The sequence below is a fragment of the Bufo gargarizans genome, chromosome 2, assembly GCF_014858855.1.
Source record: "Bufo gargarizans isolate SCDJY-AF-19 chromosome 2, ASM1485885v1, whole genome shotgun sequence".
NCBI classification, from domain to species: domain Eukaryota; kingdom Metazoa; phylum Chordata; class Amphibia; order Anura; family Bufonidae; genus Bufo; species Bufo gargarizans.
Genome location: NC_058081.1, coordinates 246,401,579 through 246,415,636, shown reverse-complemented (window position 1 = coordinate 246,415,636; position 14,058 = coordinate 246,401,579). Strand labels below are relative to the sequence as shown.

Genomic DNA, 14,058 nt, shown 5'->3' with positions numbered 1-14,058 from the left:
TGTGAACGGATCATGGACCCATTTAAGTTGAATGGGTCTCGATCCCTCCCAGCTGCCGCACAGACGTTACCTGTGCATTGGGGACCGGAACGGCTGCACAAGCCATGTGCATGTGGCCTTACACTTACTTACACTGCAATGTACCACCAGTTCAAAACCTAAGATTTAACTTCCCATGATACTAGATTACTTGGCTCCTGAAGTATAGTCAGTAAAATTTCATCTTGTGATTCATACTTTTCCTTAAAGGGAACCTGTCACCTCTAAAAAACATCCCAAGCCGGCAGCAGTACCTGAGAGTAGCCAGCAGCGTGTTTGTAATGATCATTTTCTTCCTGCAGGAAAATGAAGCAAAAGCAGTAAAAACAATCATTAATCCCCTAACCACGCCCCCTTCCCTGCCCCTTCGCTGTGATTGACAGCGCTTATGCACAACAGTTCAGCTGGCTTTGCCAAACTGCCGGCTGTCAGTCACAGCAAAGGGGGTGTGGTTACCGTGACTTGAAGCAAGGAGACCGCTGCCCCCATGACTTTAAGCCCAACTAGAGAAGCGCGCCGCCAGGGGATTAAAGATCGGTTTTACAGCTTTTGCTTCATCTGCCTGTAGGAAGAAAATGATCGTTACAAACACACTGCTGGCTACTCACAGGTACTGCTGCCGGCTTGGGATGGTTTTTGGAGGTGACAGGTTCCCTTTAAAGGGAGTCTGTCACCTCCATATGGCCATATACAGTGCTTACATGGCTCTGTAGCACACCTATACAGGATTGTAATGGTACCTTTGTCTTTAGATTTGCACCAGCAGGAAAAACGAAGTTTAATTCATATGCAAATGAGAACTCGCAAGTGCCCAGGGGTGGCGTTCAGTGTGTAGGTGCGTGGGATCTTGGCCGGACCTAGCTATGATGTAATGTACTTGGAGGGTGGGCAAAGGAAGAGGCTGGGGAAGAGTAAAGTGAAAAAAAGGCAGAGCAGCCTGGGCACCTACACACTGAGCGCCGCCCCTGGGCACTTGCGAGTGCTCATTTGCATATGAATTAAACTTCGTTTTTCCTGCTAGTGCAAGTCTAAAGACAAAGACAAAGGTACCATTACAATCCTGTATAGGTGTGCTACAGAGCCATGTAAGCACTGTATATGGCCATATGGAGGTGACAGACTCCCTTTAAGGAAGAAGTAAGCTTTTAAAACAACTTCTATTTTTTTCAGTGGTATTTATAGGATGATATGTGAAATAAAAAACGAAATCTCAATACAGGGTGTCCCAGGATTAGATTCCATCTGGCTTTCAAGTACGTAAATCATTAAAAATAAATGTGAAAAAACAGCCATAATACTAAAAATACTGCATCAATATCTAAATGTAGCTTATATAAGCAAACATGGAGTTCAAGACAAATTTGTTATGAATGAGAAGCCACATTTGGAAGTTTGGAAACCCTGTGTTGCATATTTGCAGCTTTATGCTGGTGCAAAAATATCCTAAGCAGCTGGTGAAATGATATTCCATCATTTGGAATAGCGAAGTTATTTGCTGTATGGGAAGAAGATGGCAGAACAAGCTAACACCTTGTGCAAGGAAACAAAATGGACACAACACAGTAACATGAACCCAATTAGTACCTCAATGGAGAAATAAATGGGATGCAAAGAATTAAAATTACTCCAATTTCCGCATACAGGAACGATGCCACTGCTGTCCACTGAAACGTCATATTAAGGCCTTGAAATCTAGAAAAAGGAAACAGAGGTGTTAAAGGCTCAAATGCTATAGAATTTGTATTTGCATTTTTATTGACAGAACAGTTATAGACCCTGTAAAGTTATTCTGAGCATTAGATGAACCTTGTTACGTGGCACCTACTGCCCAGTCTGCTCCTCCTCCACACCGAGATATGGCAGCCGGACTGGGTGCCTGTGTGTCTATTGGGAGAGATTCTTCATTGAACCTCACCTTATTCTGCAGTATGGCAATGGTTAACCCTCCTTGGGTTCCGTGTGCAGTGGCTTCTGATGTGTTAATCAGCTCTGCTATAGATGCTGTGTTGTTTGTCCACTCCCTGCCTGAGAAACAGGTTTAATAGCGTGCTAAAATCTGTAAAGGTGCTATAATCTTGTCTGCCCATGTACCAACTTCTGTTTGATGCCTGGATTCTGGTTCTCTGCTGTCTGACCTGACCAATGTCTGATCACTGTACTGAGCCTGAGCTACCTGCCCTGATCATCGGACTTGTTTCACAGATTTCCACAAAGTCTGCCTGCCCTGACGTCGGCCTGTTACTGACTACAAGTTTAGCTGTTTCCCTTGATACCCCACACTAGTGTCTCTGACCCCCGTGGGTCAGCAGTCAACTACACTGGGACTGCCCCAAGAGGTAGCGGCCTGTCTGCAGCGAAGTCCAGATCCCTGTATAGGGCTTAAAGGGTGAATACCAGGGGACAGCAAGGATAAGGCTGGGTTCAGACCTGAGCGTTTTACAGCGCGTTCCTACGCGCTGTAAAACGCTCAACAGGCAAGAACCAATGATTCCCTATGGGAATGGTTCTCACCTGAGCGTTTTACAGCGCATACGATCGCGCTGTAAAACGCCCGACGCCCCAAGAAGTACAGGAGCTTCTTTGGGGCGTCTTGTCACGCATTCCCGTACATAGACTTCAGCGGGAACGCGCGACAATGGGCGTTCGCTTGTCTCTGTATGCGCGATTGCAAATGCGCATACAGAGCGTACGTTCAAGTACGCTCAGGTCTGAACCCAGCGTAACACCCTTAGGTTTAGCCAAAGACAAACCAGTTGGTTAACACAGTGGTTCCACACATTAATTTGAACATACCTATTGTAATATGGTACTCCTACTTGACCATAGCACCAATATATTACAAAAGAGAGGAGTCAAACACCAACTATTAGCTGGGCGGATGCATGGCAGCCTCTTCTTTTATTGTTCAGAGCTGTTCAATTTACATTATGTGAATACAGTACAAACCTTCCTTTTAATTAAGACATTTTTAAATGCTGATAATCTCTTCTCTGTGTAGGTCACCAATATCAGCTGAATGAATGGCTGACACCTGGCATACCATGGCAAAACAACAATGGACAGAGCCTGAAGGTGAATCAGTGGATGTGCAGCTCATCTCCCATTCACAGCTGACCATGAGGGTGCTGGGTGTTGAACCCCAGTCTGATACTGATGACATATCTGGTGGATAGATCAGCAATATGTAAAAGCTGGAATACCCCTTTAAGGGTCCCATACAGATAAAAGTTATCCAAAATAGACAATTTGGGCAATTTCAGACGACCATTGTTTGAAAAACTAATGCAAAAGATCATCTGCAATGGCTGCTGACTACTGTCAAATGTGTGATCTGCAGGGGTTGGGTTTAAAATAAAAGGCCCATGAATCAGAACATAAGGGCTCATGCACACCACTGTATGTATTTTGCGGTTCGCAAAAAATACGGGTGACATCCGTGTGCATTCTGTATTTTGCGGAACGGAACAGCCAGCCCCTAATACAGTCCTGATCTAAATTTTAAGACCACTTGAAAAATGGCAAAAAATCATATTTTACATTGTTGGATCTTAACAAGGTTCCAAGTAGAGCTTCAACATGCAACAAGAAGAAATGGGAGTGAGACCAAACATTTTTTGAGCATTCAATTTAATGAAAACAACGAATAAACTGAAACAGGCTGTTTTTCAGCTGATCAAAAGTTTAGGACCACATGCTTGCGGATGCAATGCGTTTTTCATGCAGCCCCATTCACTTCTATGGGGCCAGGGCTGCGTGAAAAATGCAGAATATAGAACATGCTGCGATTTTCACGCAACGCAGAACTGATGCGTGAAAAACAACGCTCATATACACAGACCCATTGCGATGAATGGGTCAGGATTCAGTGCGGGTGCTATGCGTTCACGTCACGCATTGTGCCCGCGCGGAAAACTCGCTCGTGTGAAAGGGGCCTTACTGGTGCTGACTGCAGCCCCATAACCATCAGACGGCATCCGAGACTGAAGGGATTAAAAAACAAAAAACGTCTTCAAAGACCTCTTCTCCTTGAACGCCACAGAACTGCTTGTTTGGACTTTGCAAGAGAGCACCAAACATGGGACATTCAAAGGTGGAAGAAAGTTTTATTCTCTGATAAGCAAAATTTTTTACCTTGATGGTCCTGATGGTTTCCAACGTTACTGGCATGACAAGCAGATCCCACCTGAGATGTTTTCTACGTGCCACAGTGGAGGGGGCGCCATAATGGATCTGGGGTGCTTTTTCCTTCAGTGGAACAATGGAGCTTCAGGAAGTGCAGGGGCGTCAAACGGCCGCTGGCTATGCCCAGATGTTGCAGAGAGCATTCCTCATGACTGAGGGCCCTCGTCTGTGTGGTAACGACTGGGTTTTTCAACAGGACAACGCTACAGTACACAATGCCCGCAGGACAAGGAACTTCTTCCAGGAGAATAAAATCACTCTTTTGGCCCATCCTGCGTGTTCCCCTGATCTAAATCCAATTGAGAACCTTTGGGGATGGATGGCAAGGGAAGTTTACAAAAATGGACAACAGTTCCAGACAGTAGATGGCCTTCGTGCGGCAGTCTTCACCACTTGGAGAAATGTTCCCACTCACCTCATGGAAACGCTTGCATCAAGCATGCCGAAATTTTTTTTTGAAGTGATCAACAATAACGGCGGAGCTACTCATTACTGAGTTCATGTTTGGAAGTTGGATTTCTGTTTTGGGGGTTTAGTTTTTTTTTGGGAGGTGTGGTCCTAAACTTTTGATCAGCTGAAAAACAGCCTGTTTCAGTTTATTCGTTGTTTTCATTAAATTGAATGCTCAAAAAATGTTTTGTCTCACTCCCGATTCTTCTTGTTGCATGTTGAAGCTCTACTTGGAACCTTGTTAAGATCCAGCCATGCTAAAAATGTTTTTTTTGCCATTTTTCAAGTGGTCTTAAACTTTTGATCAGGACTGTAGAACAGTACTACCCTTGTCCGTAATGCAGACAATAATAGGACATGTTCTGTTTTTTTGCAGAATGGACATACGGAAACGGAATGCACACAGAGTAACTTCCATCTTTTTTGTGGACCCAATGACTGGTTCCGCATACAGTCGACAAAAAAAAAAACAGAACAGACACGGAAAAAAAATACATTTGTGTGCACGAGCCATTAACCACTTCCCGTCACACTAACACCGATAGGCGTCCAGGCGGCAGCGCTCTCAGGTCTCAGCGACGCCTATTGGCGTCATCTCGTGAGACCCGAAATTTCCTGTGAACGCGCGCTCACAGGATTGCGCAGTTCACAAGTTGAACTACAGCCTGCCAGCGCTGATCATTGGCTGGCAGGCTGTAGATTTTTAAAATATCCAAAGAGGTATATCAGATGCTATTTTGTAAATAGCGTCTGATATACCTGCTACCTGCTCCTCTGGTGGTCCCTTTTGCTTGGATCGACCACCAGAGGACACAGGCAGCTCTGTAAGTAGCACCAAACACCACACACACATTACACCCCCCCCCCCCCCGTCACTTATTAACCCCTGATCACCCCATATAGACTCCCTGATCACCCCCCTGTAAGGGTCCCTTATCACAGCCAGTTACTTAGCTACTTGTTAGGTAGTTAGCGCCCAGCCCACCACACTCACTTATTAGCGTCATCGCTGTCGCTAATCAGCACTAGTACTATATAGTATCTGTAAGTGATCAAGACTGATCGCAATCAGATCTATATAAGTACATTAGGGTCACCTTAGGCTCTACAAAAAAACGCAGTGTTCGCCCGATCAGGCCTGATCTTGTGCCCACACTTGCGTTCAGTCCGCCCCACCGCAGAGACAGAATTCTGATCACTGCAAAAACACCTAAAAACCGCTGCGGCGCTATAAAGGACACTTTTGAGCTTTCTGTATCTTTATTAGCAATCGCAGCTTTACTTCGCAAGCACTCCTTTTTACTAGGCAGGTTTGCTCTTTTTCCTGTGCAGTCTCAGAGGAATACCCCCTAAATTTATTTAGCCCAAAATGTCAAAGGGGTATTCCGCTGAAGAGGCCTACGGGATTCTGGCCGTGATGGATGAAAGCGATGGGGACGCCTCACCCGCTGAATCCAGTGGTTCAGAATATGAACCTGTAGACAGCAGTGGCACTCTAACCGCTAGTGAAGATGACGAGGTTGAGGTCCCTGCTATGGCGTACCCGATCCCATGTCAGTGTTCTGCATACCCAGCCTCATTTGCAGCAGAGTGGTGCTAGCGCTGCTCTTTTTTATGGTGCGGCATACACCAGCAGCGCAGCACATCCTGGACCTTCTACCAGCACTGCCGTATTCCCTGGTGAAGTGGCGAGCACCAGAAGGGCAGTTCAAGCTGGTACGGTGGCACGTGCAGTAACTCCCCCGTCGCAGCCTCCACGTTCACAGACCCGTAGAGCCCTTAGTCTCCCAGAGGTGCTGGCAAACCCAAATTGGCAATCCCCTGCTTCCGCCGCACCCGTATTACCCCCTTTCACCGCCCAGTCTGGAGTTCGCGTGGAGACAGCTCATTTAGGATCAGCCCTTGAGTTTTTTTGAGCTGTTCTTCACCACGGATCTCTATGACTTAGTTGTGGCAGAAACCAACCGCTACGCCACAGACTATATAACCGCCAATCCGGAAAGCTTCTATGCCCAGCCTTTCCGGTGGAAACCAGTCACAGTTTCCGAATTTAAAATATTTTTGGGCCTTATCCTCAGCATAGGTCTAACTATAAAAAAAAATAAAAAATGCATTGCGGTACTATTGGTGTAAAGACCCAATACATTACATGCCCATGTTCTCTGATATGTCCAGGGCACGTTTTGAGGTCATCATGCGCTTTATGCATTTCGCTGACAATAAAACCTGTCATCCAAGAGGCCACCCTGCTTATGACCGGCTCCACAAAATTCGGCCCCTCATAGACAGTTTGTACGGCGATACCACATGAGTGACACTTTTCTGAAGCCTAGGTGCGTAAAGGGGCCGAAAGTCCAACGAGTACCTTTAGACTTTACAGGGTTGCTCACAATTTAGCCCCCCCTAAAATGCCAGAACAGTAAACACACCCCACAAATGACCCCATTTCAGAAAGTAGACACCCCAAGGTATTCCCTGAGGGGCATAGTGAGTCCGTGGGAGATTATTTTTCTTTTTTGCCATAAGTTAGCAGAAATTTTCCACTAACTTGTGAAAAAAATTAAATCATACATAAACTCGCCATGCCCCTCCGCGAATACTTTGGGGTGTCTTCTTTCTAAAATGGGGTCATTTGGGGGGTATTTATACTATCCTGGCATTCTAGCACCTCAGGAAACATGACAGGGGCCCAGAAAGTCAGAGCTGCTTCAAAATGCGGAAATTCACATTTTTTGTACCATAGTTTGTAAACGCTATAACTTTTGCGCAAACCAATATACACTTTTGGGATTTTTTTTTTTTTATGAAAGACATGTAGCACAATAAATTCTGACACAAAATTGTATAGAAATGTAATTATATTTGAACAATTTTACCAGAAAAAGTTAAAAATACACATTTTCTTGAGAAAATTGCGGTCTATTTTGATTAATATCAGAAAACGAAAAATCTCAGCAGCAATCAAATACCACCAAAAGAAAGCTGTATTTGTGAGAAGAAAATGAGGTAAAATTGATTTAGGTGCGAAGTTGCATGACCGAGCAATAAACCGTTAAAGTTGTGAAGTGCCGATTTGCAAAAAAAAAAGGGCCTGGTCACTAGGGGGGGTATAAACCTGTGGTCCTTAAGTGGTTAATGTCTGTTAAAAATGGATGCAAAAGGGCAAAATGGGTGCACACACATGTGAAATGGCCATGAAAAACTGCCATTTTGCATGTTCGTGTGCATGTAATCTTTAGGCCACATGCACACAACCGACAGTCACTTCAATGGGGCCGCAAAAGTTGCAGACATCATACAGTGTACTATCCGCATGTCCATTCCGCGCGGTCCGCAAAATTAAAGAACATGTCCTATTCTTGTCTCTATTATGGACAAGGATAGGACTGTTCTACTAGGGACCGACCGTTCTTGATTCTGGCAGGGGAACAGCCTGCTGGGTCCGTAACTACCATGTGTTGCCAGAAGTCCGCCCAGCTCCTTCACTATAATGGTAACTGTTGGAGATCCGCACAGAAAATATGCTGCGGCATATTGCTAGGATATGCACCCATTGCCTTATAGGACCCGCACCTATATCGAGAACAGGGCCCCGCAAGTGAAGGAGGGCGCACTGCAGCCGCCCTTCATTCATTTTCTATTGGGCCGGCGAAAATAGCCTAGCTCTGGCTCAGCTATTCCCATGGGCCCATAGAAATTGATGGGAGCAGGGGCTGCGTATGCGCGGTATGGATGGGAAGACGGCTTGGTGGTGGCCAGACCGGAGTCCTCCAGCTACCACTTTTCGGGGCTCCGTTCTCGATATAGGTGCGGGTCCCAACGGTGGGACTTGCACCTATAAGACAATGGGGGCATATCCTAGTGATATATTCCCCCATCGTTCATGATGAGACAACCCCTTTAACCCCTTAAGGACTCAGCCCTATTTCACCTTAAGGACTTGGCCATTTTTTGCAAATCTGACCAGTGTCACTTTAAGTGCTGATAACTTTAAAACACTTTGACTTATCCAGGCCATTCTGAGATTGTTTTTTTGTCACATATTGTACTTCATGACACTGGTAAAATGAAGTAAAAAATTTAATTTTTTTGCATAATAAAATACCTAATTTACCAAAAATTTGGAAAAATTTGCAAATTTCAAAGTTTCAGTTTCTCTACTTCTGTAATACATAGTAATACACCCAAAAATTGTGATGACTTAACATTCCCCATATGTCTACTTCATGTTTGAATTATTTTGGGAATTATATTTTATTTTTTGGGGATGTTACAAGGCTTAGAAGTTTAGAAGCAAATCTTGAAATTTTTCAGAAATTTACAAAAACCCAATTTTTAGGGACCACTACAGGTCTGAAGTCACTTTGCGAGGCTTATATATTAGAAACCGCCCAAAAATGTCCCCATTCTATAAACTACACCCCTCAAGGTATTCAAAACTGATTTTACAAACTTCGTTAACCCTTTAGGTGTTGCACAAGATTTATTGGCAAATGGGGATGAAATTTGAGAATTTCATTTTTTTGCCTAATTTTCCATTTTAACCCATTTTTTCCACTAACAAAGCAAGGGTTAACAGCCAAACAAGACTGTATCTTATTGCCCTGACTCTGCCGTTTACAGAAACACCCCATATGTGGCCGTAAACTACTGTACGGCCACACAGCGGGGCGTAGGATGAAAGATGCGCCGTATGGTTTTTGGAAGCCAAATTTTGCTGGACTGGTTTTTTGACACCATGTCCCATTTGAAGCCCCCCTGATGCACCCCTAGAGTAGAAACGCCATAAAAGTGACCCCATCTAAGAAACTACACCCCTCAAGGTATTCAAAACTGATTTTACAAACTTTGTTAACTGTTTAGGTGTTGCACAAGATTTAATGGAAAATAGAGATACAATTTTAAAATTTCACTTTTTGGGAAGATTTTTTCATTTTAATATTTTTTTTCCAGTTACAAAGCAAGGGTTAACAGCCAAACCAAACTCATTATTTATGGCGCTGATTCTGTAGTTTACAGAAACACCCCATATGTGGTCGTAAACTGCTGTATGGGCACACGGCAGGGCGCAGAAGGAAAGGAACGCCATATGGTTTTTGGAAGGCAGATTTTGCTGGACTGGTTTTTTTGACACCATGTCCCATTTGAAGCCCCCCTGTTGCACCCCTAGAGTAGAAACTCCAAAAAAGTGACCCCATTTTAGAAAGTACGGAATAGGGTGGCAGTATTGTTGGTACTAGTTTAGGGTTATTTTTGGTTGCTCTATATTACACTTTTTGTCCGGCAAGGTAACAAGAAATAGCTTTTTTACAACATTCATCTGACAGGTTAGATCATGTGGTAATTTTATAGAGCAGGTTGTCACGGACGCGGCGATACCTAATATGTATACAATTTTTTTTATTTATGTAAGTTTTATACAATAACTTCATTTTTAAAACCAAAAAAATGTTTTAGTGTCTCCATAGTCTAAGAGCCATAGTTTTTTCAGTTTTTGGGCGATTATCTTGAGTAGGGTCTCATTGTTTGCGGGATGAGATGACTGTTTGATTGGCACTATTTTGGGGTGCATATGACTATGATCGCTTGCTATTACACTTTTTGTGACGCAAGATGACAAAAAATTGCTTTTTTTACACCGTTTTAATTTTAATTTTTTTACGGTGGTCATCTGAGGGGTTAGTTCATGTGATATTTTTATAGAGCCGGTCGATACAGACGCGGCGATACCTAATATGTATACTTTATTTTTATTTATGTAAGTTTTACACAATGATTTCATTTGTGAAACTAAAAAAATCATGTTTTAGTGTTTCCAAAGTCTAAGAGCCATAGTTTTTTCAGTTTTTGGGCGATTATCTTGAGTAGGGTCTCAATTTTTGCGGTATGAGATGACGGTTTGATTGGTACTAATTTGGCGTACATGCAACTTTTTTGATTACTTTTATTACCTTTTTTGGGAAGTAAGGTGGGCAAAATTTCAATTTTCTCATAGTTTATTTTTTATTTTTATGGCGTTCACCGTGCGGGGAAAGTAACATGACCGTTTTATAGATCAGGTCACTACGGACGCGGCGATACCTAATATATGTAGTGTATTTTATTTTTTTAATTTTTATTCAGTGATAAATGTTTTTTTTTATCTTAACTTTTTTCACTTTTTTTTACATTATTTGACTCAGACCCACTTGGTTCTTGAAGATCCAGTGGGTCTGATGTCTGTACAATACAGTACAATATATTGTACTGTACTTTACTTACACTTTGTCTGAACAGATCTATGCCTTTAGCATAGATCTGTTCAGCACCATGGACAGCAGATCGCCTGAGAAGGCGTCCTGTTGCCATGGGAACCTTCCCCGTCTGCCACAACTTCGCAGACGGGGAAGGGTAAGCACAGGGCTGTGGGGGGCTGTCGGGGGCTCTCTCCCTCTCCATCGGGGGGCTGCAAAGGCACAGCAGCCCCCCCGATGGGAGAGGGAGGGAGCACTTGACCCTGACAGTTAACCTTTTCCATAACGCGGTCCGTACAGACTGTGGTATGGAAAGGGTTAAACGGCTGACATCTGCACAGATGTCAGCTGTTTATACCAGGGTGTCAGCAATGTGCTGACACTCTGGTATACCCACTAGAAACCAATGAATTTTCAAGGGGAGGGGGGTGGGGGATCGCGATCCCGCCTGCTGCACCGCCCGCCTCCCGCAACGCCCCCACCGCCTGCAACACCCCCCCTGCACCACCCGCCGGAATCAAATTGTGCAGGGGTGCAAAATCTTGATTTTAGGCACTCTAAAGTTTCGCAGCAAACCACAGGTCTGAATTGACCTGCGGTTTGCTGCGATCGCCGACACGGGGGGGGGGGGGGGGTCACATGACCCCCCCTGGCGTTGTGACAGGATGCCGGCTGAATGATTTCAGCCGGCATCCTGTTCAGATTAACCCCTGGGGCGCTGGAATACCTATTTAAACTTAGGACGTACCGGCACGCCCTGAGTCCTTAAGGAGTTAAGGTGTTGCACGGCTGTACATTGCAGTTTCGGATCTGTCAGAACAAGTGACGCCAGTGTGAAACAGGCCTAAGGCCACTTTCACATCAGTGGTTTTAGTCAGGTTTTGAGATCCAGCACAGGATGTCAAAACCTGAATAAAACGCTTCTGTTTCATCGAATACATCCGGATGAATCTATTCCGTCCAGATTCGGCTGTATTGAATAGAAACTGAACAAACCAGATCTGGCATGAAAATCCAATGGGTAGTGGATCCGTTTTTTTTTGAGTTACCGGAAAAAACGGATCTGGCACCACTGACGTACATTGATTTTCATGCCGGATCCAGTTTGTTCAGTTTCAAAATAATTGAATAAACCATCAAGTAAGTCATCCTGATCCATTTTGTTCCAATTGGCAATGAATGGGGACAAAACAGAAGTGCTTTGCCCTGGTTTTGAGATCATCTGCCAGATCTCAAAACCGGAATGTGAAATTGCCTCAACAAAATAATACCACCTCCTCACGGGCTGAGCGCCACCTCCTCACGGGCTGAGCGCCGACACAGGACCTGACACTTCCAGGTGACATCACAGAATCACCTGTCAGGTCCTGATGAGTCCCCAGTCCCAGAGGAGAGGGTTTTTTTCTGACACAAGCTGTGGATAAGTGGGCACTGTGGGTACAGCTTGGGCATATTTATCAAAGCAATGACAGTAGCTTTTCTTAGACTGAACACCGGGGTTATAAAGGCGCCCACATTACGTCAGCACTTGGCATGTGATTTGGCTGAGGTGGTACGCGTTATACAGCAATACACACTGGCACAGCGGTCCAGGTCCTGGCATTGTATCTATGGCGCAGTGTAACGCACCGCCGCCAGTCAGGACGCACGCTTCACGGAGGGCCGCTCACGAGTCTCAGTAATCCACTGGCACTGTATGAACAGGAACAACGCTCACGGCGCACACACCTACAGGTAGCAGGTAAGTGCCGTGACTTACCAGTCCAGCTGACTGAAGGCGCCACACTTATCACGGTCACGTAAACTTACCCACCACTGCCTCACACACAACTCTGCCAAATTCTCTCAAGCAGGAAGAGGGAGGCGTTTCCTGCATATTCTACGTCGCAGACGTCTCCTCCGCGGCAGCCATGTTTGTCAAGGGAAATGCCCTGCAGTAAACTTATATGTGATAGTATTAAAAGAGTCCTGAGGCCGCGGGTGATGTCATTGGATTTGTTTCTAAGGCTACATTTCACACTAGCGTTTTTCTTTTCTAGTATTGAGTTCTGTCACAGGAGCTCAATACTGGGAAAAACTGATCAGTTTTATCCTAATGCATTCTGAATGGAGAGCAATCCGTCCAGGATGCATCAGTTCAGTCCCTCGAATGATTTTTGGCCGGAGAGAATACCGCAGCATGCTGCAGTTTTCTCTCCGGCCAAAAATCCTGAACACCTGCCGGAAATTTCCATTGAAATGTATTAGTGCCGGATCCGGCATTAAGTGTTCCAGCAAAACAGATCCGGTTTTCTGGTCTACACATGCGCAGACCATTAAAAAATGCTAAAAAAATTAAAAATACCAGATCCCTTTTTCTGATGACACCTGAGAGAAGGATCCGGTATTGCAATGCATTTGTCAGACGGATCCGCATCCAGATCCGTCTGACAAATGCCATCCGTTTGCGTCCGAACTGCCTGGCGGAATCCTCTGCCGCAAGTGTGAAAGTACCCTAATCACTTGCGGTACTGGTCGTGTAAATGGACATTGAAAGACTGCCCTCTAGTGGACTTGTTACCTACTGCAGGTACAGGCCCCTCATAATTCATGACAAGAATTCACCTGTTCGCTACATGGCCCTTCCCTTCACGTGTCCCATTGTAGAATGAACACACATTTAAGCCTCATTCACACATCATTGTTTCACATAGGTGTGCTATACATGTTCTCCACGTACAGCACACGTCCTCATTCATTTTAATGTGTGTATTCACACATCAGTGTTTTAGCACGGTCCGTGGGTCATTTTTTTTTAAGCATGGCTGCATGCTCTGTTTTGTCCGTGTTCAAGGATCCATCACATCCATTGTAGTCTATGGGTCCGTGAAAAACACAGATGCAACATGGATGCTATCCATGTTTCATCCGTGTTTCACGGATCATTAGGAAGAGATCCTTTGAAAATTATTTTTCAGCTGTGCAGTCAAACATGGATGATACACCGACAGCAAAAAACGGACATGGACCCAACACGGACAGCTTCACGGATGCATCACTGACCACCTTTTCAACAAATTTAAGCACGGACGTGTGAATGAGGCTTTACTGTGGGATTGGACACTTGAATTTCTGCTGCGGATGCGCAGGTTGATGAGCTGCTGAACCGCGCAGA

At 44.7% G+C, this 14,058-nt stretch overlaps 1 protein-coding gene across 2 annotated transcripts in view; it reads right to left on the bottom strand.

Annotated features, from left to right (window-relative positions):
• BCAP29 (B cell receptor associated protein 29) overlaps nt 1–12,827 on the bottom strand; it is an 86,497-nt gene extending 73,670 nt beyond the window's left edge. Inside the window, exons 1-2 of one of the 2 annotated variants that reach the window (XM_044280200.1) lie at nt 12,714–12,827; nt 1,624–1,731 (exon numbers count right to left, since the gene is read on the bottom strand). In XM_044280200.1, coding sequence (XP_044136135.1) covers nt 1,624–1,715 — 92 coding nt within the window. In that variant the 5' untranslated portion in view covers nt 1,716–1,731; nt 12,714–12,827. Of the gene's footprint in view, nt 1–1,623; nt 1,732–12,663 lie in introns of both variants that reach the window. The other variant, XM_044280201.1, reaches the window with a different exon arrangement.
• Between the last annotated feature and the right edge of the window lie 1,231 nt (nt 12,828–14,058).